At 35.5% G+C, this 27,046-nt stretch overlaps 3 protein-coding genes across 9 annotated transcripts in view; 1 reads left to right on the top strand and 2 right to left on the bottom strand.

The window, feature by feature from the left end:
- Positions 1-3,317: 3,317 nt before the first annotated feature.
- LOC131953413 (transmembrane anterior posterior transformation protein 1 homolog) overlaps positions 3,318-27,046 on the bottom strand; it is a 133,262-nt gene continuing 109,533 nt past the window's right edge. The window contains exons 1-13 of one of the 5 annotated variants that reach the window (XM_059316617.1): positions 13,353-13,371; positions 10,556-10,804; positions 10,138-10,274; positions 9,771-9,895; positions 8,796-8,958; positions 8,122-8,257; positions 7,852-7,949; positions 7,383-7,533; positions 6,964-7,073; positions 6,763-6,822; positions 6,435-6,580; positions 5,736-5,847; positions 3,318-5,157 (exon numbers count right to left, since the gene is read on the bottom strand). In XM_059316617.1, the coding sequence (XP_059172600.1) occupies positions 4,426-5,157; positions 5,736-5,847; positions 6,435-6,580; positions 6,763-6,822; positions 6,964-7,073; positions 7,383-7,533; positions 7,852-7,949; positions 8,122-8,257; positions 8,796-8,958; positions 9,771-9,895; positions 10,138-10,274; positions 10,556-10,769 (2,184 nt within the window). In that variant the 5' untranslated portion in view covers positions 10,770-10,804; positions 13,353-13,371 and the 3' untranslated portion in view covers positions 3,318-4,425. The other 4 variants (XM_059316592.1, XM_059316610.1, XM_059316601.1 and 1 more) reach the window with 4 other exon arrangements.
- On the top strand, positions 14,515-19,709 carry LOC131953565 (kinetochore protein Spc25). 2 transcript variants are annotated; one of them, XM_059316797.1, is made up of 7 exons: positions 14,515-14,588; positions 15,647-15,774; positions 16,450-16,506; positions 16,676-16,822; positions 16,975-17,064; positions 17,919-18,017; positions 18,196-19,709. In XM_059316797.1, the coding sequence occupies exons 2-7, from the start codon at positions 15,654-15,656 to the stop codon at positions 18,312-18,314; spliced, it is 633 nt and encodes a 210-aa protein (XP_059172780.1). In that variant the 5' UTR covers positions 14,515-14,588; positions 15,647-15,653; the 3' UTR covers positions 18,315-19,709. The 2 variants fall into 2 exon arrangements, with proteins under 2 accessions (XP_059172780.1, XP_059172787.1); XM_059316804.1 differs by lacking the exon at positions 14,515-14,588 and adding an exon at positions 14,634-14,717.
- LOC131953394 (uncharacterized) lies at positions 19,858-26,482 on the bottom strand. Of its 2 annotated transcripts, XM_059316561.1 has the most exons (5): positions 26,388-26,475; positions 25,084-25,292; positions 24,165-24,228; positions 23,452-23,649; positions 19,858-22,921 (listed from the first exon to the last, which is right to left on the bottom strand). In XM_059316561.1, exons 3-5 carry the CDS (start codon positions 24,211-24,213, stop codon positions 20,772-20,774), a joined length of 2,397 nt encoding a protein of 798 aa, XP_059172544.1. In that variant the 5' UTR covers positions 24,214-24,228; positions 25,084-25,292; positions 26,388-26,475; the 3' UTR covers positions 19,858-20,771. The 2 variants fall into 2 exon arrangements, with proteins under 2 accessions (XP_059172544.1, XP_059172535.1); XM_059316552.1 differs by lacking the exon at positions 25,084-25,292 and having other exon boundaries at positions 26,388-26,482.

Here is a 27,046-nt window from a genome sequence, read left to right on the forward strand (position 1 = left end):
ACCTGACCTACAAATGTCAGCTGGTTGAACCAAGACTTTATTTACCTGACCTACAAATGTCAGCTGGTTGAACCAAGACTTTATTTACCTGACCTACAAATGTCAGCTGGTTGAACCAAGACTTTATTTACCTGACCTACAAATGTCAGCTGGTTGAACCAAGACTATTTACCTGACCTACAAATGTCAGCTGGTTGAACCAAGACTTTATTTACCTGACCTACAAATGTCAGCTGGTTGAACCAAGACTATTTACCTGACCTACAAATGTCAGCTGGTTGAACCAAGACTATTTACCTGACCTACAAATGTCAGCTGGTTGAACCAAGACTTTATTTACCTGACATACAAATGTCAGCTGGTTGAACCAAGACTATTTACCTGACCTACAAATGTCAGCTGGTTGAACCAAGACTATTTACCTGACCTACAAATGTCAGCTGGTTGAACCAAGACTTTATTTACCTGACCTACAAATGTCAGCTGGTTGAACCAAGACTTTATTTACCTGACCTACAAATGTCAGCTGGTTGAACCAAGACTATTTACCTGACCTACAAATGTCAGCTGGTTGAACCAAGACTATTTACCTGACCTACAAATGTCAGCTGGTTGAACCAAGACTTTATTTACCTGACCTACAAATGTCAGCTGGTTGAACCAAGACTATATTTACCTGACCTACAAATGTCAGCTGGTTGAACCAAGACTATATTTACCTGACCTACAAATGTCAGCTGGTTGAACCAAGACTTTATTTACCTGACCTACAAATGTCAGCTGGTTGAACCAAGACTTTATTTACCTGACCTACAAATGTCAGCTGGTTGAACCAAGACTTTATTTACCTGACCTACAAATGCCAGCTGGTTGAACCAAGACTTTATTTACCTGACCTACAAATGTCAGCTGGTTGAACCAAGACTTTATTTACCTGACCTACAAATGTCAGCTGGTTGAACCAAGACTTTATTTACCTGACCTACAAATGTCAGCTGGTTGAACCAAGACTTTATTTACCTGACCTACAAATGTCAGCTGGTTGAACCAAGACTATTTACCTGACCTACAAATGTCAGCTGGTTGAACCAAGACTTTATTTACCTGACCTACAAATGTCAGCTGGTTGAACCAAGACTATTTACCTGACCTACAAATGTCAGCTGGTTGAACCAAGACTATTTACCTGACCTACAAATGTCAGCTGGTTGAACCAAGACTTTATTTACCTGACCTACAAATGTCAGCTGGTTGAACCAAGACTATTTACCTGACCTACAAATGTCAGCTGGTTGAACCAAGACTATTTACCTGACCTACAAATGTCAGCTGGTTGAACCAAGACTTTATTTACCTGACCTACAAATGTCAGCTGGTTGAACCAAGACTTTATTTACCTGACCTACAAATGTCAGCTGGTTGAACCAAGACTATTTACCTGACCTACAAATGTCAGCTGGTTGAACCAAGACTATTTACCTGACCTACAAATGTCAGCTGGTTGAACCAAGACTTTATTTACCTGACCTACAAATGTCAGCTGGTTGAACCAAGACTATATTTACCTGACCTACAAATGTCAGCTGGTTGAACCAAGACTATATTTACCTGACCTACAAATGTCAGCTGGTTGAACCAAGACTTTATTTACCTGACCTACAAATGTCAGCTGGTTGAACCAAGACTTTATTTACCTGACCTACAAATGCCAGCTGGTTGAACCAAGACTTTATTTACCTGACCTACAAATGCCAGCTGGTTGAACCAAGACTTTATTTACCTGACCTACAAATGTCAGCTGGTTGAACCAAGACTTTATTTACCTGACCTACAAATGTCAGCTGGTTGAACCAAGACTTTATTTACCTGACCTACAAATGTCAGCTGGTTGAACCAAGACTTTATTTACCTGACCTACAAATGTCAGCTGGTTGAACCAAGACTATTTACCTGACCTACAAATGTCAGCTGGTTGAACCAAGACTTTATTTACCTGACCTACAAATGTCAGCTGGTTGAACCAAGACTATTTACCTGACCTACAAATGTCAGCTGGTTGAACCAAGACTATTTACCTGACCTACAAATGTCAGCTGGTTGAACCAAGACTTTATTTACCTGACCTACAAATGTCAGCTGGTTGAACCAAGACTATTTACCTGACCTACAAATGTCAGCTGGTTGAACCAAGACTATTTACCTGACCTACAAATGTCAGCTGGTTGAACCAAGACTTTATTTACCTGACCTACAAATGTCAGCTGGTTGAACCAAGACTTTATTTACCTGACCTACAAATGTCAGCTGGTTGAACCAAGACTATTTACCTGACCTACAAATGTCAGCTGGTTGAACCAAGACTATTTACCTGACCTACAAATGTCAGCTGGTTGAACCAAGACTTTATTTACCTGACCTACAAATGTCAGCTGGTTGAACCAAGACTATATTTACCTGACCTACAAATGTCAGCTGGTTGAACCAAGACTTTATTTACCTGACCTACAAATGTCAGCTGGTTGAACCAAGACTTTATTTACCTGACCTACAAATGTCAGCTGGTTGAACCAAGACTTTATTTACCTGACCTACAAATGCCAGCTGGTTGAACCAAGACTTTATTTACCTGACCTACAAATGTCAGCTGGTTGAACCAAGACTTTATTTACCTGACCTACAAATGTCAGCTGGTTGAACCAAGACTTTATTTACCTGACCTACAAATGTCAGCTGGTTGAACCAAGACTTTATTTACCTGACCTACAAATGTCAGCTGGTTGAACCAAGACTATTTACCTGACCTACAAATGTCAGCTGGTTGAACCAAGACTTTATTTACCTGACCTACAAATGTCAGCTGGTTGAACCAAGACTATTTACCTGACCTACAAATGTCAGCTGGTTGAACCAAGACTATTTACCTGACCTACAAATGTCAGCTGGTTGAACCAAGACTTTATTTACCTGACCTACAAATGTCAGCTGGTTGAACCAAGACTATTTACCTGACCTACAAATGTCAGCTGGTTGAACCAAGACTTTATTTACCTGACCTACAAATGTCAGCTGGTTGAACCAAGACTTTATTTACCTGACCTACAAATGTCAGCTGGTTGAACCAAGACTTTATTTACCTGACCTACAAATGTCAGCTGGTTGAACCAAGACTTTATTTACCTGACCTACAAATGTCAGCTGGTTGAACCAAGACTTTATTTACCTGCCCTTCAAATGTCAGCTGGTTGAACCAAGACTATTTACCTGACCTACAAATGTCAGCTGGTTGAACCAGGATTTTATTTACCTGACCTACAAATGTCAGCTGGTTGAACCAAGACTTTATTTACCTGACCTACAAATGTCAGCTGGTTGAACCAAGACTATTTACCTGACCTACAAATGTCAGCTGGTTGAACCAAGACTTTACTTACCTGACCTACAAATGTCAAATGAATTTTTTGATTGTATTATTTTCTCTACAAAAATTTCAATGGTCAAGTTTCTTACAGCAACAAAGTGGTACACATACAAACCTACTTACAGCAACAAAATGGTACACATACAAACCTACTTACAGCAACAAAATGGTACACATACAACCGTACTGTATCTAGGGCTACAAACACTCAATAATAAAATAAATCAATATGGAATGCACTAACCTTTGACCTCCCAACATCAGTAGGTCACATGAGGACAATACTTAAATGAGAACCGCAAGCAGCAGCAGATAGACCAGCAATGACAAACTACAGGACGGCTATAAAAGGACAAGGTGTAATGGCACAAAGGATCTAACTGGAGAGCCAGGTACCACAAATCTTTTGAAAACCTCATGATGGGGGAGCCTGACTAGGTTGTAACAAGCAGCAGCAGAAATGTCACAAGTTCTTTGTACAATCAGCAGCAGGGTATCTATAAGCAGGGAAGTAACTCAATGCATCTGTAAGCAGGGAAATGACTCAGGATATCAAACAGGGAGGTAACTCCAGAAGGATAAAAGGTTGGAAACGTTCATCATTTAGTACATTTTTCCACACATTAAAAATATTTAATTACAGAAAGATCTAATGTAAATCAAGCAGGAAGCAATATGACATGTCAATCACAAATATACAAGACTTGTTACAGGGTGGATTGTCAGTAATTTTGTACACTAAAGCGTACAACACATCAAATCTTAGAGAGTTTTAGAAGAACATTATTTATTGTTTATGTACACCTTATGGGTCCACTAATAATTGCTGCAAATACATGATGAGCCACAAGCAGTGAGCAACAGATTGTCTTCATTGTCAACCCTGTTGCCAAATATGAACGATGAAAATCTGAATTGATGTGGAGACTACTGACTTGAACAATTTAATGCAAGTTGATGGCACTATGTAGGTGGACTAGACTACTGATTGTCTAATGGAGTCAGTATTAGACTCCTGGCTGTTTAACGGAGTCAGTGTTAGACTCCTGGCTGTTTAATGGAGTCAGTGCTGTTTTGTCTTGATGTGAGGTGCTTTCATTGTTCGAGGACAGTAAGTTGACATTGGTGTCAGTCGTATGTGACCTGTCACTGGTGTCAGTTGTATGTGATGTGTCACAGCCCAAAGTTTCTATAGCTGTTGTCTGTTGCTTGTCTTTTGATGGCTGGTTGGGAGAAGAGAGGAAAACAACCTCTGCTGCGCTGTCTGTCTTAGATTGTGTGAACTTTGAACCCTGACCAGGATCCAACCTTTCACCTTCTGTGGGTTCAACTTTCAAACACTCTGGCTTCACTGGGTGGCTTTTCTCTGTGTAGATATCTGAGGACACTGAGACAGGTGGTGGGGAGGTTGTATGGCCAAACACATTGGCTGGAGGTCTAGTGTCCACCACAGGCTGAGGGTTACTGGATGCAGATGGATAGATCCCATCCACAGACTCAGACAGGATATCCGTGGCATCAACTGACTGAGACAGCATATCCGAGGTGCTCAGGTAGGAGGTGGAATGGTAAACAGAATCAGACAGGGTATCTGATGCATCTGTGTACATGCTGGCATCTGTGTTGACAGCCACGCTGGACGAGACTGTGGTCAGACGCGGTCCACTGGCCACAGGGGTGGACAGGTCACTTTCAGCCTTGACCTTTGATGGGCCTTTCTCTTCTTTCTTGGGTATAACCTGAGAGGTCAACAACAATAACAATTACATAATCGTATAGCAAAGTTGTTCAGTTCTCTACACTACTTTTAGCTCTCTAGAGAGAGAGATCAGTTTATCAGTCAGAGACCTTATTTAGCCATGTACACAGCTCTCATAGAATTCGACATAATTTTTGTTTGGAGCAGCTGATTACCAGAGAATTATTTCAGCAGAAATAAACACAGGTGTAGAGAGTAGAGAATTTATAATGTCAATGTGCTAAACAGTTTTAGGTAATAATTTAATGTCTGTCAGGCAAAACAGGACCAATGGTTATAAATAACTTGTACTGAAAATGTTGCATACAGAAACTGGTGTAGATTTTATTTCAAAAGCAAAAGGTGTATGACTTTTAGTTTTTTTAGTTTCTGTTTTGAGTTTATACTTGGTATCCTTTAAAGATGGTATGTGTGGTACTGGGCTTGAATTAAGTGAGTTGCAAATTAGTGAACACGGGATGTCATGTGACCTTGAGATGACATGTGACCATGGGATGACATGTGAACACTAAATAACACATGAACACAGGATGACATGTGGATGACATGAGGCAGTACCTGAGAATTGACAACTGTTCCAGTAGACTTGGCACTTTTGTTTCTTTCATTGATCAGTCGCTGAGCCCAGCCCAATAAAATTATACTGTTTAACACTTTTGTAGAAATCAAACTGAAAGGTTTTATAAAATGAAATTTTTTAAAAATGCAGCTAATGTTTTGAGACATTTGTGAAAGATGGACAGAAGAGTTATGCGTAAATTATGTGGGTCACTCACCATAGAATGTATTGGGTCACTCACCATGTGTTGGGTCACTCACCATGTGTTGGGTCACTCACCATAGAATGTGTTGGGTCACTCACCATAGAATGTGTTGGGTCACTCACCATAGAATGTGTTGGGTCACTCACCATAGAATGTGTTGGGTCACTCACCATAGAATGTGTTGGGTCACTCACCATAGAATGTGTTGGGTCACTCACCATAGAATGTGTTGGGTCACTCACCATAGAATGTGTTGGGTCACTCACCATAGAATGTGTTGGGTCACTCACCATAGAATGTGTTGGGTCACTCACCATAGAATGTGTTGGTGGGTCACTCACCATGTGTTGGGTCACTCACCATGTGTTGGGTCACTCACCATGTGTTGGGTCACTCACCATGTGTTGGGTCACTCACCATGTGTTGGGTCACTCACCATGTGTTGGGTCACTCACCATGTGTTGGGTCACTCACCATGTGTTGGGTCACTCACCATAAGTAGAAGAGGAAGACCAACAGCCAGGGCAGTGGACCGTTGACACTGAAGGACGTGGTACAGACCATGTAGAGTAAACATATGAGAGGCATCGGCGTAAAGCCCATACGTCGACATACTTGGTCGCTGAAGTTGGTGAAGGCCTGTACAAGAAAATAAATATGTGTACACATCAACAAAATGTCTACACATCAACAAAATATCAACACAACAAAATATCGACACATCAACAAAATGTCAACACATCAACAAAATATCTGCATATCAACACATGGCACCTAAAGGACAGGACAATAATCTGATAGCTTCTCATCAAACAACTTACATGCTTCTTCTGACTTGTAGCAATATCTTGAGCCAAACCCAGAGCAAAATCTGCATAGGACTGGGGAAAGGAAATGATAAATAGGTTTTAGGTAAATATTTCTAGCTGATCTTATGCTTTAGGTAACTGTTGCTAGCTGACCCTAGGCTTTAGTGCTAGCTGACCCTAGGTTTTAAACGTGGCTTATGATGTGTTACTTACACTGGCTGACAGCTCATTAAACTTGGTGATAAACGCATGCTTGATCCAGTCCACTATAATTTCAACAAACATCACAATGGCAGCATCTTGGATTATGGGAAAAGCCATATCTGAAATTACAAGCAAAGATTCAAAATTATTGTTTGGTTACTTAACTACATTTTTATAAATTTATTTTAATCATCCAGCGACAACTTTAGGAAAACTTTTCACCTGGCTCAACTCTATAGGCAACATGAAACTAAACCAGCAAATGTTTGCTGAAGATGGCTGATACAGAGAACAAAGAACTGACCCCAGCTGATGCAGAAAACAAAGAACTGACCCTAGCTGATGCAGAAAAGAAAGAACTGACCCAGCTCAAACTGAACCAGCAAATGTTTGATAAAGATGACTGATGCAGAAAACAAAGAACTGACCCCAGCTCCACTGCAGCTCCTTCATGTTTCTGATGAAGACAAAGAGCAGCAGCACCAGGTAATGGAACCTCTCCTTCACATCGCTGTAGGTGATCTGGCACAGGTTGTTCTTGTCTAGACGCTTGAACAGGTTGCCTTTGATTTCAACAAACTGAAACAAGGGGGGGGGGGGGGGGGAAGTACAATTTTAGATCAGCCTTTAGTAAACCACGGGGATCATTGTGCTACACAATAAAAAAATTGGGTGAGTGAAATGTAAAAATTACTGTCTCTCTAGGCTAATCATGAGTTTCATAAAGATTTTTAAAATTCAAGTAACCTTCAATAGTTAGTGCCATGGTTAACTTAATATTTTATTAGCCCTCATAAACTTTTTATAAACCCTGCTTGTCTTTCTATAAGCACTAAAAATAAAAAAGGACATTTGTTGTAGCATGATGGACATTTGCTGCAGTAGAAGAATACTCACATTGTTAGACATCATAATTGTCAGCAAATTTTTATTGTGAGAGTTGAAGGCAACATTAAGGATGATTGCCTGTATCAGTATCATCACTGTGTGCACCACTGGCCAGATTTCAGGAAAAATAGTAACAAATTTTTTTTTCTATACAGGTGCTTCATAGAAACATGTGACCCCATTAGAGTTACTTTCAGAAAAAAAAATTTGGTTCCAAAACTTAAATGCTCAATTAAGCAAGCTGTGATTGGAAAAATTTAACTAAACTTTAAAGGATACCAACATAAGTTATTGCAAAGATCAAATGAAAAATCGTGCCAAAATGCTCTCTCTTTCGTCCTCTTGGTTCAACAGCTGTCCAGTATAAACTGTCCAGCACGTCTTGACCAAAGCCAGAGACTAGTTTGTCCATAACCTGCGAGATTCATAATGATAAATATCCTACCAACAATGTGACAGAACATAATGATAAATATCCTACCAACAATGTGACAGAACATAATGATAAATATCCTACCAACAATATGACAAAACATTCATAATGATAAATATCCTACCAACAATGTGACAGAACATAATGATAAATATCCTACTAACGATGTGAAAAAACATAATAAATATGAACATAATATAAGAAAATGTCCAACAAAAAAGCTATCTACACATTCCTGAATTCAAATTCTTTTTAAGTTACAGTCTACAAGGAGATGAGTTAATGTTACTGGCTTTAATAAATACATTTAAATGTGCATACATGTGTGTAGCTTGTCATGACCAGGGATGTAATACACCACCTGACTCAACTTATAAGCTATAAATGATGCATTTACATGATAGACTGCCCTCAGACTATGTGGTAGATCATGGACATGTACCGACATCTAGCATGTTGTAGAAGACAGAATTTAATGATGGACTGCCTTCTAAGTGGTAAATTATGGACATGTACCTACATCTAGCATGTTGTAGAAGACATAGAATTTGATGATAGACTGCCCTCTGACAATGTGGTAGATCATGGACATGTCTATGTAGCTGGTGATGAAACAGCTGATCACAAGAATCAATCCCTTTAGCAGGTCACAAATTTGCGCCCCATCTAAAAATCTTCTATCACTGAAACAACAGAACTGGAGATTTTAATCTCTATACATAGTAACAATGTTGATAAGCAAACATTCTCTAGCTAATTTGGCATTTATTTTCAACTATCTAGACCAGGGGTCTCCAAACTTTTCAGTCCGAGGGCCGCATTAACTATCAAATTTCAGTTCGGGGGCCAGTTTCTTCCAGGCATGTCGTGATTTTTCTGAGCAAAGTTCCTCAGCCATCACCATCAAAAGTTTTTTCCGTGGACAAAAAGATCTCCGCGGGCCGGATGAGAGGACCTCGCGGGCCGGATGCGGCCCGCGGGCCGTATTTTGGAGACCCCTGATCTAGACAACAGGTGAAGTGAACCTAAAGTGTTAAAGGTCTAATGACACATTGCAGCGTATTTTCTCACAACCAGCTTTTTGATATAGACTGGAGTTTTATTTTACATAGCTAATTATGGATACAAAATTGATTTAATAAAAGCCTAAAAAATTTCAAATAAAATACCAATATTAATTGCACTTATTGATTAATATTGAATTATTGATACAATTGAATTATTGATTCAACATTAGTTGAAACATAGTTTCAACCCCGTTTAATATGTGACTTTAAAATAAAATAGCATCTATGTTTGGGTAGAGAAATATAATTTAGTGCCACTTGATATTTTCTAACTAGTCAACCCTAAATAAAAGGGGCAGAACAAAACAATCTGGTCACTATTGTACCAGACTGAACATAACAGCTGTAAATCAAGTTAAAATGTGAGACAATAAACATTTCATGAAACTGGTTCAATTTTGGTTTTCTTTGAATTGGTTTATACCTACCCGGTGAAAACAACAGCACATGGGTATGTTAAAACTTTAGCAATAGCAACGATGATGCGCAGAGGAAGGAATGTCACCATGTACAAAATGGAGTCAAGACACTGTAGGAATCCAAACGCACAAAACTGTCAGAAAAATTGGGAAATTGTTGTTTAATCTCTTAGAGCAGGTGGAATACATTACTCGGTGATGTTTATAAATAAATTGTTTCCCATAAAATATTTTTATGTTCAAAGTAGTAAAATATTTAAAATATTAGTTGGACAAAAAACATACTTTTGTCAGAATCACCAAAAGCGTACAGGCTATATAGATCTATAACAAAAAAAAATTATTTAGAAATAAAAATGTGTCCAAATTTCTCCACCTTTTCTAAGTTTTTTGGCGTGTTTACGGAAGTGTACACTCTATCTCTACGCTCAACAAATTCAGAGGCATCACCTTCAAGTCTGTAATCTCTGGTAAGTTCCGTCATAAAATAGCCAAGTAATGATTTTCCTTTTTCTTAAAAAGAAAGTAGTAAACGTGTTACAAAAAAGTTATAAAAGTTTTGGTTTAAAATCTTCAACTTTAACTGTTTCTAGAACCATAAACATAAGTAACAGATCTTAAAAATTCAGAATAGCAACATACTTTTAGAAATAAAACTGCTCTTTGATAAAATGTTTAACAAAGTCAACTACTTCAATATAATATATAGTTAGCATACAAACAAGGTCAAGATTAAACTAGGTATATAATGTTACAGTAAAAACAGATTTCTAAAACAACAAATTTTGTTGAACCTTTTGGCCGATGATTAAAGCCCTGTGCTCCCAATGAAATATTTTCTTGGCTTTTGTTTTTTTCAGGAGAGAAAGGTCCATCAAGTTTAGTGTTAAATGAAGATATTCCCTCCGTCACATGGTGATCAGACTCAGAGTTGGGAGATCTGTGTCTTAATTTAGGAGCAATGCCTGATCTTATTGGAGAATTTCTATCTATCAGATATGAAGCCATAGTTTCTTTCTTGAAGACTTTTAGTGCATTAATCTCTAGGAAAAATATAAAGGGATTTATATGCTAAATACAAAGATGTGAATAGACTTTGAAAAGAAAATTAGGCAATATTTAAAACTACTGTTAGCGTGCTTTTGTATTTATATCACAAATAACATATTACCACACCATAAGAGAATTGAATAATACCATAACTATCGAAAATGAATCAAGATTCTACATTATCTTTTTGTACACTGAAAAGGGCAATCAGTTAAAAATAGTTAAGAGGAATAATTCATATTTGTTATAATTCAAAAATAGTACAATACTAAATAATGCTGGTTCCAATTGAACAATGAATAAACATTCATGCTACAAAATTTTTGCTACTATGAAAGTTGTCAGATATTTCTCGTAATTAAAAAAGGGGGAATGTTAGTATCCTCACAAATTAAAGACAATTACAGTTACAATGGACAATGTCACCTAAGGTCTTCATCAATAAAGACTAGCCAAAAAAGACAAACAGCAATAATATACTAATGAAAAGATGTATGTTAAAGGACACTTAAACAATGTATAGGGTGTTATGATAACTCAATATAACAAGTTAACCGGTTGGTTGAGGTCAGCCCGGGGTCTTGGTCTGCTAAGGATACAAAGGGTCAACTAGAAATATCAACCATATCTGAAATTGTGTAAAGTCAACAGAAATTATTCAAAATTTGACAGAAAAACAGAGAATTAGATCTTTTACTTATATGTGAAATGTCATCTATCTATCAGAAACAGTAGGCCTACTCAAGTTATAGGCTTTTGAAAAACAGAAAGTAGAATAAGTTCTACTTCTGATTGCCAGAAATCGCTGAAAAGTTGACACAGAACTACAAATTTGATATATAATATGAAATTTTGTCAACCTAGCTGCAACGATAAGCAAGTTATCATGTTCACAGACAGAAACACACACACACAGACATACAGATAAAATTGCTAAGCTAAGTTTTCCGATTCAGGGAGGTGTACACTGTCAAGATTTTTTATTTTTTGCACAATTACAATACTTCCCCTAAATACACCTAACATTGTTTAATAAAGGCACTAAGCCAGGATGGGTCTCAAGTCATCCATGTGACAAAAAAATTACTACCTGAACACCGGGTTACTTTCAATTACTCATTTCACTCAATGGCAATTCAATGTAGCAAAGATGTTATAGATGGATATAGGCCTACTGACTGTCAATGCCTTGGATATGTAATATGTATGAATAAAACTTCCAAATAACAGCGCTATGACTATTCAAAATAAAATACTACTAGTAGTACTAGATCTACTTTTGAAGTTTTATCAATGTAACTGAAATGGTACTTCAGCAGACACACACAGACAATGACTCAAATGACAAAATTGCAAAAACAAGTTTTTCTGCTCAAGAAAATGTCAAAGTGAAAGTTTGTCAAATTCTCTATTTTGATTTTTTTTCACAATGGAGACAAGCGAGTTGACGAGATTCCTTCCATAGTGTTGTTGACATGGAATAAAAACGTGCTTTTTATATTTAGACCGTAAAAAAAAATAAAAACTTAAGCCTAAAATTAATTTAGAAATTTTTAATTTTTAGAATAAATGCTATAAAAGTTGCAAATCCAGAGAACTTGAAAATAATTTGTTGAGTTTAAGGCTACATCTCTATTTATTTTCATCAAGCCTAAGTTATAACTGGATGTTTCACTTTCGTAAGACAAATATTGATTGGCTGTACAGTAACTTAGTGATCGATAACTATTTGTTTACAAAACTTTGCAGATCAAGTTTTTAAATAACAATGCAAATTTAAAACCCCATGACCTAGTTTTCTATTTTTAGCTTACAATGTGTACAATAAAATTTGAGTCGGCCTATCCAATAGCAGGATGCCATTGTTTATGTCGCCATTACATGTGAAAACCAAATGGTTTTTGCTTTTTTTAAATTTTTATTTAGTTACCGAAAATATTAAAAACATCAAATACGTCCAATCTTTAGTAAAGTCCGAAAAAAACCAGACAGACAGGATTTTATAACCATATTAATTGTAACTACGCCGTGCAAGATTTTAAAATTAATTTATGCACCTCTCAAATACCTTTGAGACTTTTCTCGCTTGTGTCCATTACATTGTAATACTAAACTTAGTAAACTAATGCATCCTTAATTCATTATGTTCATATGTTGAACCTAATATGTTCAGTAGGGAGACGTGAAACAGCAAAAACTGTCAAAATATTATTTATTATTTATATGTATTACAATTGTTAATTAATTAGGCCTATTTTTAAAATTAAGCACGACGATTAGTTAGCGGATTCCATCAATACTTCGGATTACTTCCTCTTTAAACTTTAAGCGCATACATTAAAAATTAAAAATAAAAAGTAGGCTTTACTTTAATATAAATTTAATACACTACTTGTAATCTAAATCTGGTTTAGAATAAAGATTTAGAATCTAGATCTATGTCTAGAGTTTTTGCATGTTTATTTTATTTTAATAGACACAACTCGTTCCGGTTTAATACTGTAACACTGTAACTCATCAGCTGTTCAGAAAAGGCCTTACTAAAAATCGTGAAGCCAGAAACATTTTTAATGACTTCCAAAGGTAAAAAGTACGTCCACCACTATCCCCTCCCCCCCCCCCCCCCCCTCACCCCCAATAAATTCGTAATAGTAATTAGTAAATTACTATTAAAATAATAATAATAAACACCTCCAAATTAGGCCCTTTCTACTCCTTATTTATACTGTATAATTTAGGGGTTAACCTTCAGTTAAAACTAGTTCTACACTAATCTACACTAGAGGATCTAGTTCTAGATTAACATTTCTGCATGCTTAGGTTTGTGTTGATAGTTTCTACTGCAAAGTTATAAATCTACTTTTCCAGCCAATCTTTATTTTTGGCCCGTAAATGTTTAAATAATAGAGCTTGTCAGATATTATTTCAGACCCCAGGGGAGAGAGTTTGTGCCCTAATTAAATTAAAGAAGGCGAGGGGGTCAGAAGTTGTAACGATACTCTTTGGCACTAAACATTAGGTCTGTTTGAAATTGAATTTTAACGGTCATTTTACTTTTTTTAAAATGTTTTTTTAAATTGAAATTTAAAAAAAAACTATCAATTTTAAACCTAGCCGCAAGCCCTACCCAATGTTGACAGAGCTAAGTAATTTTTAGGGCAAACGCTGTTGTTAAAATAATTTGAGAGGGTGATAGGCTGAGGTTTGACATTATTTGATGATTAATCTGGTAATTTTATGCAGATGTGTGAAGATGGGCAGTGGGCTTTTTAAAAGCGCCCCCCCCCCCCCGCATGGACTACCCTTAGTTTGGAATGAATCATATTTTTTTTAGTGGCAAAGGTGGTTGGTCAATATTAAACATGGTTTGGTAGCTTGAATTGAATTTTGTATGTCTGACTTTCGTGTTACGACGTGTGACGTGTAGATTCTAGTAGAGAAGTAAAAATCGTCCCCAAAAATGCGTGACGTCATTTATTGTCGACTTAAAAGGACTAGTCACCTATTCTTAATACAAATAGTAAATAGTGATGTCTCTAGCCCTAGTGTTACGTTTTGCAACCATTAGGCCTAGATCTAGATCTAGATCTAGATCTAGTAGATCTAAAATCTAGATCTTTTTCAAAAAGTTGGTTTTGATTTTGTTAAGCAATCGACTATTTAGTATTATAGAAAAAAAACCAAAAAGGGTATCGATACTTAAAAAAAAAGATAAACTTCCGGTTGGGCGGATAACTTAAATTTTATTTTCTAATACACATCTACATTAAATTTGGAGTTTGTGGTTATTTTATATTGACGGTTTGATCGAGTGATCAAGAATATCTATCTCATAAGCACCGACCGATTTAATCACTTAATGAAATAGATCTAGAATCTAGATCTAGATCTACAATCCAACTGCAGGCAAAAATCACGTTTTCTGTTTAGTCAAGTTTACTTAGTTTAGTGTTAGTTAGTCTTTAACTCTTTAGTACTCTTTAAGTGTTTAAGGGCCCAGTAGCGTAGCGCGGGGGGGGGGGGGGGGGGGGAACATATGTCCCCGGGCGCCGACCTTAGGGGGCGCCAAAATGGGTTTGAAAAATAAATTGAAAGGTTGAGGGGGTGCAAATCAAAAGTTTGAGGGGTGGGGTGCAAATGGAAATCTCGAGGGGGGGGGGGGGGGGGTTGCAAATGGGAATCTCGAGTGAGGGGGGGGGGGTGCAAATTGAAAGTTTGAGGGGGGTGCAAATCAAAATCTCAAGGGAGGGGGGTGCAAATCGAAAAGTTTGTCCGGGGGGGGGGGGGGGCTGTTGCATGGGCAACATCTGGCCAAAGTTTTGTGCTTGTATTTGTATTTCCAATGCACAATCATCCAATGGTCTATTATCTAGATCTAGGCCTTATTAAAACTAATTAGACTAATTGAATTAATTACAATTAAGAGTCAGGGCAGAGCGCATATATTTAACATTAATTAAATAATAGGGACTAATTTTAAAATTATTGATTGGCAATGCGAAATGGCTGGGCTCCACTATTACATTTATTTCCTGATGGTTGATTACAGACATTTCAATAAAATTTCATAATTATAATGCAGCATGCTATCTTTAACATTAACTTGACACATGAAAACATTTATGAAATTTAGTGAAACTAACCCTTGAAACTAACAGTGTTTTTATTTATCCTTGAAGAACAAGCTATATCAAACAAACTTTAATAAGGATATATTATTATATATAGATCACTGGGCCATTAAGTTGTTTTAGTTAGTTCTTTGTCTAAATTAATTCAATTTTAAAATTGTAGGCCTAAAGAAATTTATGAATTTTATTTTTTTTCAATTCCAGGTACAAAATGGATACTACAGTGCAATTAAATCAACTTAAGCAACACGTAACAAAGTGGCTGCAAGCAGAAAAAGAGAATATAGAAAAACTGTATGATAAGAAGTTCAAAGATATTGAAACTAATAACAGTAAGAAAAGTCTTTGATGATTCAGTTATGTTGTAATGTATCATGCACATATTAAATAGGGGTAGGGAAAAGGTTCAACATTGTCTTATATAGGATAGGGCAAGTTGGGATATGTAATATTGCACATACAGCTTTTGGTTTTGTAGTTAAGTAAATTTCTGTTTGGAATGGTTGGATCAATAAGTTGATAACACTGACTTAGTTATTTTGAACTCCCCTTAAGCTTTTGCAACTTGTTTCTAAAGATGATTCTAATAAATTATTTGTAAAATCACATTTTAGTACTATGGTAACAAATTGTGTTTGGGGGAAGGTTTTCTGGAAATGTTACATAACATGAAGTTGGTGATCTGGAATGTTAATTTTAATGTAAAACTATATGGGTCTGGCAGTGGGTCAGAAATGGCCTATTTTTGTTTTGGAATTTGTATACTGTGTCTGATGATATTGGACTGGTATGTTCAATAAGCTATTTCCACTTTACTCCCAGACAAAGTAGTTGCAACTATATTCATTATTAATAGTTAATGATAGTTAGACTGTCCCAAATTTATGATGAATTGAACTTAAGTCAGAAACCTCTAGTTTACAAACTTATTAAATAATTGAAATAATCTTTTAGTTTAAAATTTGTTACATTTCTTCAGCTAGTTAAAAAACTGTTGACTGTTTCAGAAAAAATACAAGATTTGAAAATGCAGAAAAAATTAAGACAAAAAGTCTCCAAAGAGGGTATGTTCTTGACTCTAGTATATTTGAATTGTTTTCTGCTCAACTAATCATTTTATAAGTTCTATCTTTGGCACATTCCTTGTTATGCAATTTATTTTTGTTTGTTTTTTCTTTTTAAAATATCCCATTAAATTGTATTAGTAAGTTTTGGAATTTTATTTACCTTTAGCTGCTCAAAATAACCTTCAGCTAATGAAAAGCCTGAAGTCAGAACTTGAGCTGAAAAGAACTCAGCAGTTTGCTAATGAACTGATGATTAAAGCATATCAAGAGGAACTGGAGCATCTGCAGTCTGAACAGAAAGCATTCACAGATAGTAATTTGTAGTCTAATTAAGTTACCAAATGAAAAGGAAATTTTTCTTCCAGCAATGTTAGAAAATGCATTGCGTTTTCTTTATCTCTAGCTATACTATAAGCTATATTTCACATTGATTATTCAATATTTCTAAAAATATTTTTTTATTAGGTAATGACCTTGACAACAAGCAGAAACATTTGGAGGAAGAGAAAGATTTGTTTTCCAAGGTATATGGGCTTCAGATAATCAAAGTTAAAGGTAATACATATGCCTTCATTCAATATGTACAAATCTTTTTCTAATTATTGTAAAGGCTTGCACTTTGAGAGACATATCAAGATGCCAATCTAAACTTAAAAATGATGTTATTTATATAATGCTGAATTTGATCACTGGAACATATAGATGGAGTAAAAGTGCATACTGACATGCCTACCGTCCCGCCAAAAACAGAATTGGTCCGCTTTTTTTACAAAGTTTCGCCGAAGTTTGTTGTGTTGTATTTTTTTTAAACAAATAATAATTAAAGAAATGTAATAAATCAAGTTGGAAAAAGCGATTATCTCCCTTTAGCACACGTTTCTGTTTCCTAGTTTACATACAATATTCACAAGTATCATCTAATACTATATCTATTAATATATATAATGTGAACAATCTAACTTCTGAATGTTCTTTTTAGTATTTGCAATTGAATTGTAGATTTAAATTATGCCTTAAATGTAGGGAGAAAAATACAGTAAAATCATGACTAACATGCTAATTTCTAGATTTATATAGATCTACTATTGTCATATATATATATTGTGACTTAAAAGTCATCATGTTTTCACATATATCTTTTTTGCTGGTTTTGAGCTCTAAGTCAAATACTCTTTGCCATAGATCACTTTTTACATTATCAATAAATTATAATCTCACATCTAATACCTGCTTAACGTTCTTCATAAGTTCAGTTAATAGTAAATGCCATTTTTTTGTTCTAATTTGTTTGCAGATAGTTACATGATCCTGGACAGGCCTGGCAAAATGAATATTAAATTGCTATATTTTTATATCATTTCTTAATCTTTTTGTTTACAGTTTATCAATAGTTTAGTGTTATTTTGCAGGTGGATGGCTGCAGTTTATTTTCACACAAATAGACCCTTCTGACCCACAGTCCCGTTTCTTGTTCTCCTTAAAATTAGACGACTATCGTAGATATATTGGTAAGACTATTCTCTATCATTTGTTCATTTTATTAGATTAAATAAACTCAATAAAATGTTTTACATATTTTTGCTGATTGTAATCTGTTGCTTAGTTTCAATTTACGTTGAATAAATTTGTTGATCTTTTTGTCTACATGACGCAAAAAATTTAATGTACTTCTAAAATATTTTTCAGGTGGTGATTGTCAGCCATTGATTAATGATTTTGAAGACCTAATTAAGAAGCTCAACTCTACAAATAATCTTGGCATGTTTGTTCATTCAATCAGAGAAAAATTCAAACAATCAATTTAATTTTTTAATTTTATGATCTAAAAATAGGAATGAAAACCTTTGAAATTCTCCAATTTATGTTTGTAATTGTAGTCTATTTTTGTAATCTAAGAATTACATTTTCCCAGATTTGATGAAACCAGTTTTTATTTCTAAATGTACTTTACAACATTTGAACTTATTCTTGTTTTACTAAAGCTAATACAATTGTTTTAAAATAAGTTTTATTAGACTTAAAATTGGTTAAAACAATTTAAGTATGAAACTTGTAGATATTTTTTAATCTATTGTCCTTTGATGTAAATAAATTATTTATATACTTCTTTTACTTCTGTTATTAAAAGTTGTAAATATGTGGCAATGTTCTAAATCCTGTATCTGTCAACTGGGTGAATTACACCAGTACACTTTTTCAGTGGTGTAGCGAGGTTGGGTGTATTATTTATATATATACTAGCGTACCCGAAATATATAAGAAGGGTTTCATGAATGTTCTTAGAGCGTGACCTTGTTTTCTAAAACTGAGTTATTTAAATGTAAACAATGCCTGCCTTTGGGTTAAAAATATCAGGACACGGGTTTACCTACACTACCGCATGAAAACTTTGAGTGTAAGTTAATCATTCAGCCAATTAATGATGTAGAACACACTTCAGTGACCGCCCATGTGTTAGGGACGTAGAGGGGCGCTCTCAATAGCCCCCGATTACACTACCACAGAGGCACCATAGTGCTTGCAGGGGAAACCAGGCCCCTTCGGATTGTGCAATCTACGGGACGCCGGCGGTTGCACCTGTTGAAGTTTTAACACTGTATATAGTAGTACCCCTTACCCGCTATGTACGACGCATGATTAACGGATGCCAAGTGCTAATATAGCCACTCTGGGCGCCAAATTGTGTATTGACGAAAATCGCACCATCCCAGGCACCGCTCATTTCAAATTTTGATTATTTTGTTAACAGAAACCTTCCTGGAAGTATTCTCATCAACTCTTTAAAGTTTTATAGCACTCGGATGAAAGGTGTCAAACCGCATATGACTTTCATTTTTTTTAATATACCGTATATAGAGAAAAATAGCACCCTCCCGGGGCGTCTCCCTTGCGAAATTTAAAAAAGATTGTTTTACAGAAACCTCCCCTGGAGTGTTCTAATCACCCCCCAAAGTTTGATGGCTATCAGATGAACAGTGTCAAACTGCAATCGACTTTTATTTTTATATACCGTATGTAGAGAAAAAACAAATCGCACCCTCCCGGGGCGCCACCCCTGCCAAATTGAATTTTTTTTTCCACAGAAACATCCTCAGGAGTATTCTCAACAGCTTCCCCAAGTTTCATGGCAATCAGATGTAAGGTGTAGTAATGCATAAAATACATACATTGCTTTTATATATATAGAGATAGTCATCAAGTTAAAGTCATGATGTTGCCCCCCCCCCCCCTTTTTTTTTTCATGTCTCCATTCCATATAATAATAAACATGTTTGCTTCACAATCACTTTCCAATCAACCTTCTGTTAAATATTAAATACTGTTGTGGATACTCAATTCTGATACAATTTATGCCTGATTTCTTGCATTTCCTTGTAACTTAGTTTGGATGCGGCACATCTACAATTGTAGCTACTTTAAATTTTTTTAAATTATCAGTTAATGTATTTGAGATTATTTTTCATGTATGCAGAAAATACAAAGATCAAAAGTAGTAAAAACAAAATTGACATTAAGATGATTTATTTTTTATATTAAAATCATTGTTCTCTGATCTTAAAACAAATTGCTAAAATAAAGCTATTGACAATCAGCTTTTCTTACGTTTTTTTAAACAAGAAACCTAATGTAAAAATAGAGTTAATACAAGTTTTAAACAATTCAAGGGCAACATAAAATATTACAACAATATTCTATTGTAAAGAATTTTTGACAAGGCTAACAATTTTAAACAGTCAATAATTTACAATTGAATTAAAATTCATGGTAAACATTGGCCGTCTCTGTAAACTCAGCAGGCCAACAAATAGTATAAGAAAAGGAAAAAAAAGCATGAAAAATACTGATGTAGGCATCAAAGCTTTACTTTGACATCTGCTAACGAATTATATCAAATATTTTGCCTTATTAAACTACTAAATTTTATTAACTTCATAAAAATTTGAAGGCGAAAATAAATTTGAATATTAAAACTTACTACTAGAACATAAGTTATAAAATCCAACAATGATGGCTAATCTTAATGACAGTTCTGAAAAAATTTCCACAATCAACAGGTTAAATTAAATTGAAACACACACACCGCCACATAATGCCCTGGTCATTGACATGTATTATATATAATTACAATGGTTGCAGGTGAACTGAAAATGAAGCACAGATATTTTAATATGACTTATTTTTATGTCTGATTAGCTGTATTGGTTACAGAAATGGTAGCTAAAACAGAAAAACCCTACCATTTAATGTCTACTTAAAAAGCCTCAGTTATTAATAATTTTGTTAACCTGTGTGTGGGCATGGACAAAGTGAATGTGTTTGCAGGAAGCAGCTTTCATCAGATATTCAACACAAGTGCAGACATAGCGGTGAACACAAATCTTGCACGACTCACACATTAAGGGGCATTCACAATTTGTAATGCCACTATCAAGCACAGAAAAAGAATTGGTCTCCTCTGATGCTCTAACAAACCATTCATCGCCTGAAGCAGAATGGAAAATGTCCAAGTTCCCCATGCAATCGTTGTGTTTGCTATTAATATCTCGTAGAGCATTCTGCAGGTGTACCTGACTGGTGTGGACAAGAAGCTTGCTCTCCATAAACCTGCCAAACTGCAGTAGCTTATGAAGTAAAATGTCACTTCGACTCAATTTGTCCTTCTGATAAAATCCCAACATAGTTAGGGTTTGATCAAAGGGCTGAAGAAAAGGAACAAACTTTGATTCAGGTATATGCCTATAGCAGGAAGCCCAAAACTCATCTTTAGATTCATCAAAATAGCTGCTTTTCATATAGTCCAAAAACTCTTTATATGGTTTTAAAAATTCAAACAAGGCTTGAGAATAGGCCTTAAATGCTCTTACATTGGTTATGTGAAATAAAAATAGGAGGTAGTTTTTAATTTGAAAGCACACTTTAGTATTGGATACAACCTTTTCTAGTCGCCTTTGCAGCAATTGTTGAATTTCCCATGCTAGATAAAATTTCTTATGTGGCTTTGGAAAATATCGAATCCAATGCCTTAAAAAGTTACCATTGGTGTCACCAATGAACATTTCAGTCTGAAAATTTCCTACATTCACTCTCAAAACTTTGAAAAAATGATCAATTACATTTTTATCAATTCTACTGCTGATAAGCCATGCCACTGGCAATTCATCTGTGCCCTCAACAAAGACAGACACTGTTAACAGATTAAATGTATCTGTTTCTTTCTTCTTGGACTGCTCAACACATACACATTTGCTCCCATAAGTTAACATCATGTTTTTTTGATAAACAGTTTGAAGCGCAATCATGACATCTTCTCTTCCTGCATTGTTGATTTCTTTCCCTTTGGGTTTAAATAATATAATTGGATTATCAGCGCCAAGATCAATTAATTCCTGCACATAAGATTTTGTGCTAATGGCATCTTGTTTATCTCTTTCAATTGAGTTGTTTAAAGTAAAAGAAGAGAAATTAGTAGCTAATCTCTTATTTTTGGCTTCTGAAATTTCCTCACCAAATATATTGAAAACATCTGAAAGAATCACATCAAATGAGACATCAGAATCTACAGCATCCAGGATATAATTATTCAGGCTGACCTCTCTGTTAGGTTTACCAATTCTCTTAGGAGTGCTGTTGTGGTCACCATTGTTAGTACATTCATATTTTCTCTTTAAAGTGATTTTTGGTGTGCCAATACTCACATGGGGATCGAAGCCACTCTTTAGTTTGATTTTGTTAATGTCTATGTGATTACTAGCCAGCCAGTAAATAAGAACATGACGAAGGTAGGAAGAGTATTCAGTTGGATCAGTGAGGTAAAGATTCAACTTTTTATCTATTGGTTTCATAAGAAGCTCAAAGAGATCTCTGTCCAATGCAGCAATGGCTATGCAGATCATAGCAATGACACCACATACATCAGAGCAGGTTTGTAGAGGGTAGTTGGTGCAGTAGGGACTGCACTCATGTTGCTCAGAGTTGGGCTGGTGCGCCATTCTAACTCGCAGCTGTTTTTGGTGAGACAGACCAAAGCTGCTTGTGTATGTTGAGAGGCAGTACTCAAGTTTTTCTGGAACTGGCCACCCTAGTGTATCACAATAAGACAGCTCTTCTTTGACAATATCCACTATAGCTACTGACCAATGGTCACCTGGCATTTTATCATTGCCAAGGAAAACTATTCCATCATCTTGTCTCCCCACGCTCATTACAAAAATAATTTGCTTGACATCTTTAGCAGTCTTGCCATTAAGTATTTTCTCCAGGGAAACTTTCTTTAGTCCAGGGTCAAGGACAAAGAAGAGAGTGTGATCTTGTTGCTGATTGATGCATCTAGATAGCCAATAGAAATGGGACGACACCAGCCAACCTTTCCGGCCATCAGATGATACACTTGCTAGCTCCTTTGGGGTCATGCCTGAAAATAGGGAAAGTTTTTTTTTTGGAATGGTAACTGGGTCTATCCATCTAGCTGATTACATTTGGTAAACCAGAGGCTTATCTGTTGGATGGTCAAAAGGCTTGTTCTATTTTTAATTTCTGGAAATCCTTTTTCCAATCACTGATTTTATTATCGCTTCAAAATTCTAAAACAACTTACTAATAAATCAGGCCAAAAGCATGAGTATTATTATATTTTATAATAGATACTCAATATTTAAATGTCTTTTTTAAATCAACTGTTAAGATTACATTTAAAACAAAAGCCTTTGCCCATACATCACATAATCCTTAAGCTGTAGCTTAAATTTGCTAAGTTTACCAAGTCTAGTTTAAATGCTTATCTTTAATAATATTATTAAATATGTGTCAAATAAAATTTAAGTTAAGATATTTTCATAATTTCTTTACACAATTGGAAACTATCAGACTGAGACCAAAATGTTGATGTTTATGTAGCTACAATAACATTGTGATTGAATTCAATTAAGAGTGTAAAATGATTACCATAGCCAGGGACCATACGGTCATGGGGCTTGTTCCAAATTAGGTCCTTAAATATGTCGAGGAATTTTTCAGGGATGCTGCTATCCACCACTTGCTCAGATGGTCGAACAAATGGTTGCTCAAACCAGTGAGACTCATAAGCACAGGCGGAAGGTCTATACACTGAACGTGTAGGACCAGGCTCATCATCAGCCAAATCTGATCAACATGATACATTTAATATATTAAATACAACTAGGATTATGTATTTAGAGTTAGAGAGTGGTTAAAAGTGACATGCAGTTATTGCTAATTTAATTCTGAACCTTTATCACCAGACAACTGGCCTTAAAATTTAAACAATAACATTGCATTTCTTCCCTCATCTGCAAATAATTGTAATGGAAATAAATACATTTTTCATCTTTATCATGTAAGAAGTTAAAAAAAAAACAAGCATAACGTCCTATCTCACACATAGATCTAGTACATTGTCAAACAAGACATCTATCATTAGTTGTCAAAAGCAAAAAGAAATAATATTTTATACGAGCCGACCCGCGGCGTATCATACGCCGCTATTTAGTTGTTTAATTTACTACTTTTCAGTAATTCATAATTTGTGAATTCGACAGTACCATTGCTGTCACTGAAAATATTTGCTTTAAAACACTATAAGTAGCTCGTTAAGGACGATATAACTATAACAGTTTGCTATAAAATATAAAACATACCAATATCTTCTATCACCACACATTCACTGCCTGCATTCTGTGCTGTCATTGCTGTTGAAAAAGCCTGTCGAGCAAAGAGATATGCCACAATTTTTAAAGGCTTGTATGATCAGCAGCACTAAGTGTTAAAATAATACATGAACATGGTAGGAAAATACTTTTCCCTTAATTGTTAATGAACATTTTGATAGGGCCTATAAAAAGATCACGAAATGTCAAAACCAGATTTTTACAATTTTTTTAATTAATTGGCAACAACATTTAAACAGGTAGGGCCCATAACCAATCAGCTTGGTTTCCTGTTTAAAGTCTGTGGGTATTTTAAATTAATTTTTTTTCCATTTTCAGTTCTATTGTACACAGGTCAGTGGTTCATAACCTGGGATAGAATGAACCCCAGGGTTTCGGTGAGTCAGTCTCAGTGGTTCGGTGGAGGTCAAGACACACACTTGACTCCAATGATTTGCGGATGATAGAATTAGTGGCTGATGACAGTTCAAATACAACAGCCCAACACAGCGGTATTGTAATATTTCTATATCCTGGAACCCATTACACCACAACAAACATACACCATTTATACAGGCACACGTTGATTGTGTATATACATGCTGTAATTAACATACTTTTATTTCTATGTCATAGCTCAGTAGTCAACTAGTGACGTCGTGTGACTTCTTTCTTAATATTTTAATCCCTTTATACTAAAGTAAAGTTCCCTTTTCAAACCTGACAGTCTATAAGGCAAGTGAAGTAGAGTACACTTGTTTCTGTGACCTCGGCATATGAAAAGATAGTGTAGTCAACACTATGCCCAGCTGCCCTTTACTTTCCCTAACGTAAGTTAGGTACCCATCCGAGTTGGGTGGACTCAGGGAAGGTCTACTGACTTGAACCTGGATTCGAACTCGAGACTTACGGGTTAGCAGTCAAGCTCCCTACTGCTAGACCACTCTGTCCCACTTTATACTATGTCTAGCAAAAAACAAAGTGGTTGGATGAATATGGATTCACACATATAACGGAACGTGATGGGAGTCAGTCTCCTAACTTCATGGTTTGCAATGCCAAGTTGAGCAACTGTAGTCTGGCAACCCACAAAACTAAGAAAACACTTCCTTAAGCTGCCTGGAGAAAATACAAGAACACTCATTGAATTCCAGGTGTAGCAATGCATTTCTGAACTGGTATCTGAAAGGCAACTGCAGGATCATACTTTAACGGTTTTTTCTTTGAACACAGTGATGTTAATGAACTGTTCATTTAGTATTTGTACATCAGTAAATATATAGGCTACCTATGTTTTGAATATGATAACAATCATATTTTACTTTTCCTATTATTTAAGAATGATTTAGAGTTTATTGAATGTGCATATGAAGCTGACAGATTTGGTACCTCCAAAAAGGCTAAGAACCACTGACCTAGGTAAAGAAAATCAGCTTAAGGTTTCTTTAAGACTTTAAGGGTCACAAAATTTCTGTATGGGGAGGGGGGGGGATTCTCTAGACCTTGGGCAGGCCTATCATCACTATCTCAAAATCGGGGGAATGTTTATACTGGTGTCCAATTATAATGGAATCTTCTTTAAAAAAGGGTTGTTCGGTTACTGGTAGTTAACTAAAGTCTAAATACACACATGGCTGGCTAATGCTAATGTCAATGCTAACCCTGTCCCTAACCCTAACCTTGGTCCTACCATACGCCTAACCCTAATTTTTCTAACCATAAAATAAGTCGAAATTTCAATACTACTAACAATTACAACCCAACACACCTATTTTATGGAAGAGTCTATTATCAGACACCTGTATCTATAATCATCGAAATCTTTATTGCTTATGTATTTATGTACTCTTAGACCCAAATAATATTTGAATATTTCATTATTTGATTATTTGGTCTTTTCATTTAGTATTTAGGCCTATTTACTATTTATTTATTAGTATTTAATGTTTATTTACTAGGCCTAAGGCTGATATTAATTAAAAATTATTCATTTAGTTTAGTTAGATTCAACAACTCACTATGCATGCCTATGCTCACTATGGCTATGCATGCTTGCTTTTTTGTTTTTTTTACTTTAAATTTCAATGAACTACTCAGAAAAAGAACTACAGTAAGAATTTCTTGAAAACTATTCTTTTTAACTTATAGATCTAACATGTTTTAAGATAGCATTTCCGGTGTAAATTCAAAGTATTCAAAATACGTAGAACTCACTGTTGGTGCTGTAAAATAGTCTTTATGGGGCCTAAATTAGTTTACAAAATATTATAGGGTCTCAAGAATCAATGCATGGAAAGGTAACCCACTGCCTAACGTAGGAGAAAGTAACTCTCATAGTTAAATTAATTAAAACGGAACAGAGTAATGGTTCCTACCGGATGTTCATAAAAATAATCTCCATGCTTTTTTTTTAACTTTAGCTTTCGAGCAGTGAGCGGTGGGGGTGGGGTTGGGGAAATCACTAATATGGACAATAGTATAGTATAAGTCATATAGTATATAGGTTATTTTTCATCATTAATGCAACTAAATTGAAAAAAAGAATACATTTCAATTTGAGGAAGAGCTGCCGTTGAGTAACAGTCTCTCTTAAGACCATTACATAACCAGTGTTTCTTCCAGACTTTTTTCTCCGGGGGGGCACTACTTGAAATCTTCGGGGGGGGGGGGGGGGGGGACACACTGTTAGTTAAAAGTATATATTTTCTATATAAATTATATAAATTTCATAGGGGATGTTAATTTTTTTTAAAGGTGGGACAACCTATGAAAACCAGTCTTACAAAAAAAAAAGCTAGAGTTTGCTCCACTTCGATGACAATAAAATTCTATCTATTTTTAATTTAATTAGAAGTTTCATTAGGGGGTCATCC

The sequence above is a fragment of the Physella acuta genome, unplaced genomic scaffold (genome assembly GCF_028476545.2).
Source record: "Physella acuta isolate Inbredline_101_S28 unplaced genomic scaffold, ASM2847654v3 ptg000076l, whole genome shotgun sequence".
Classification (NCBI taxonomy): Eukaryota; Metazoa; Mollusca; class Gastropoda; family Physidae; genus Physella; species Physella acuta.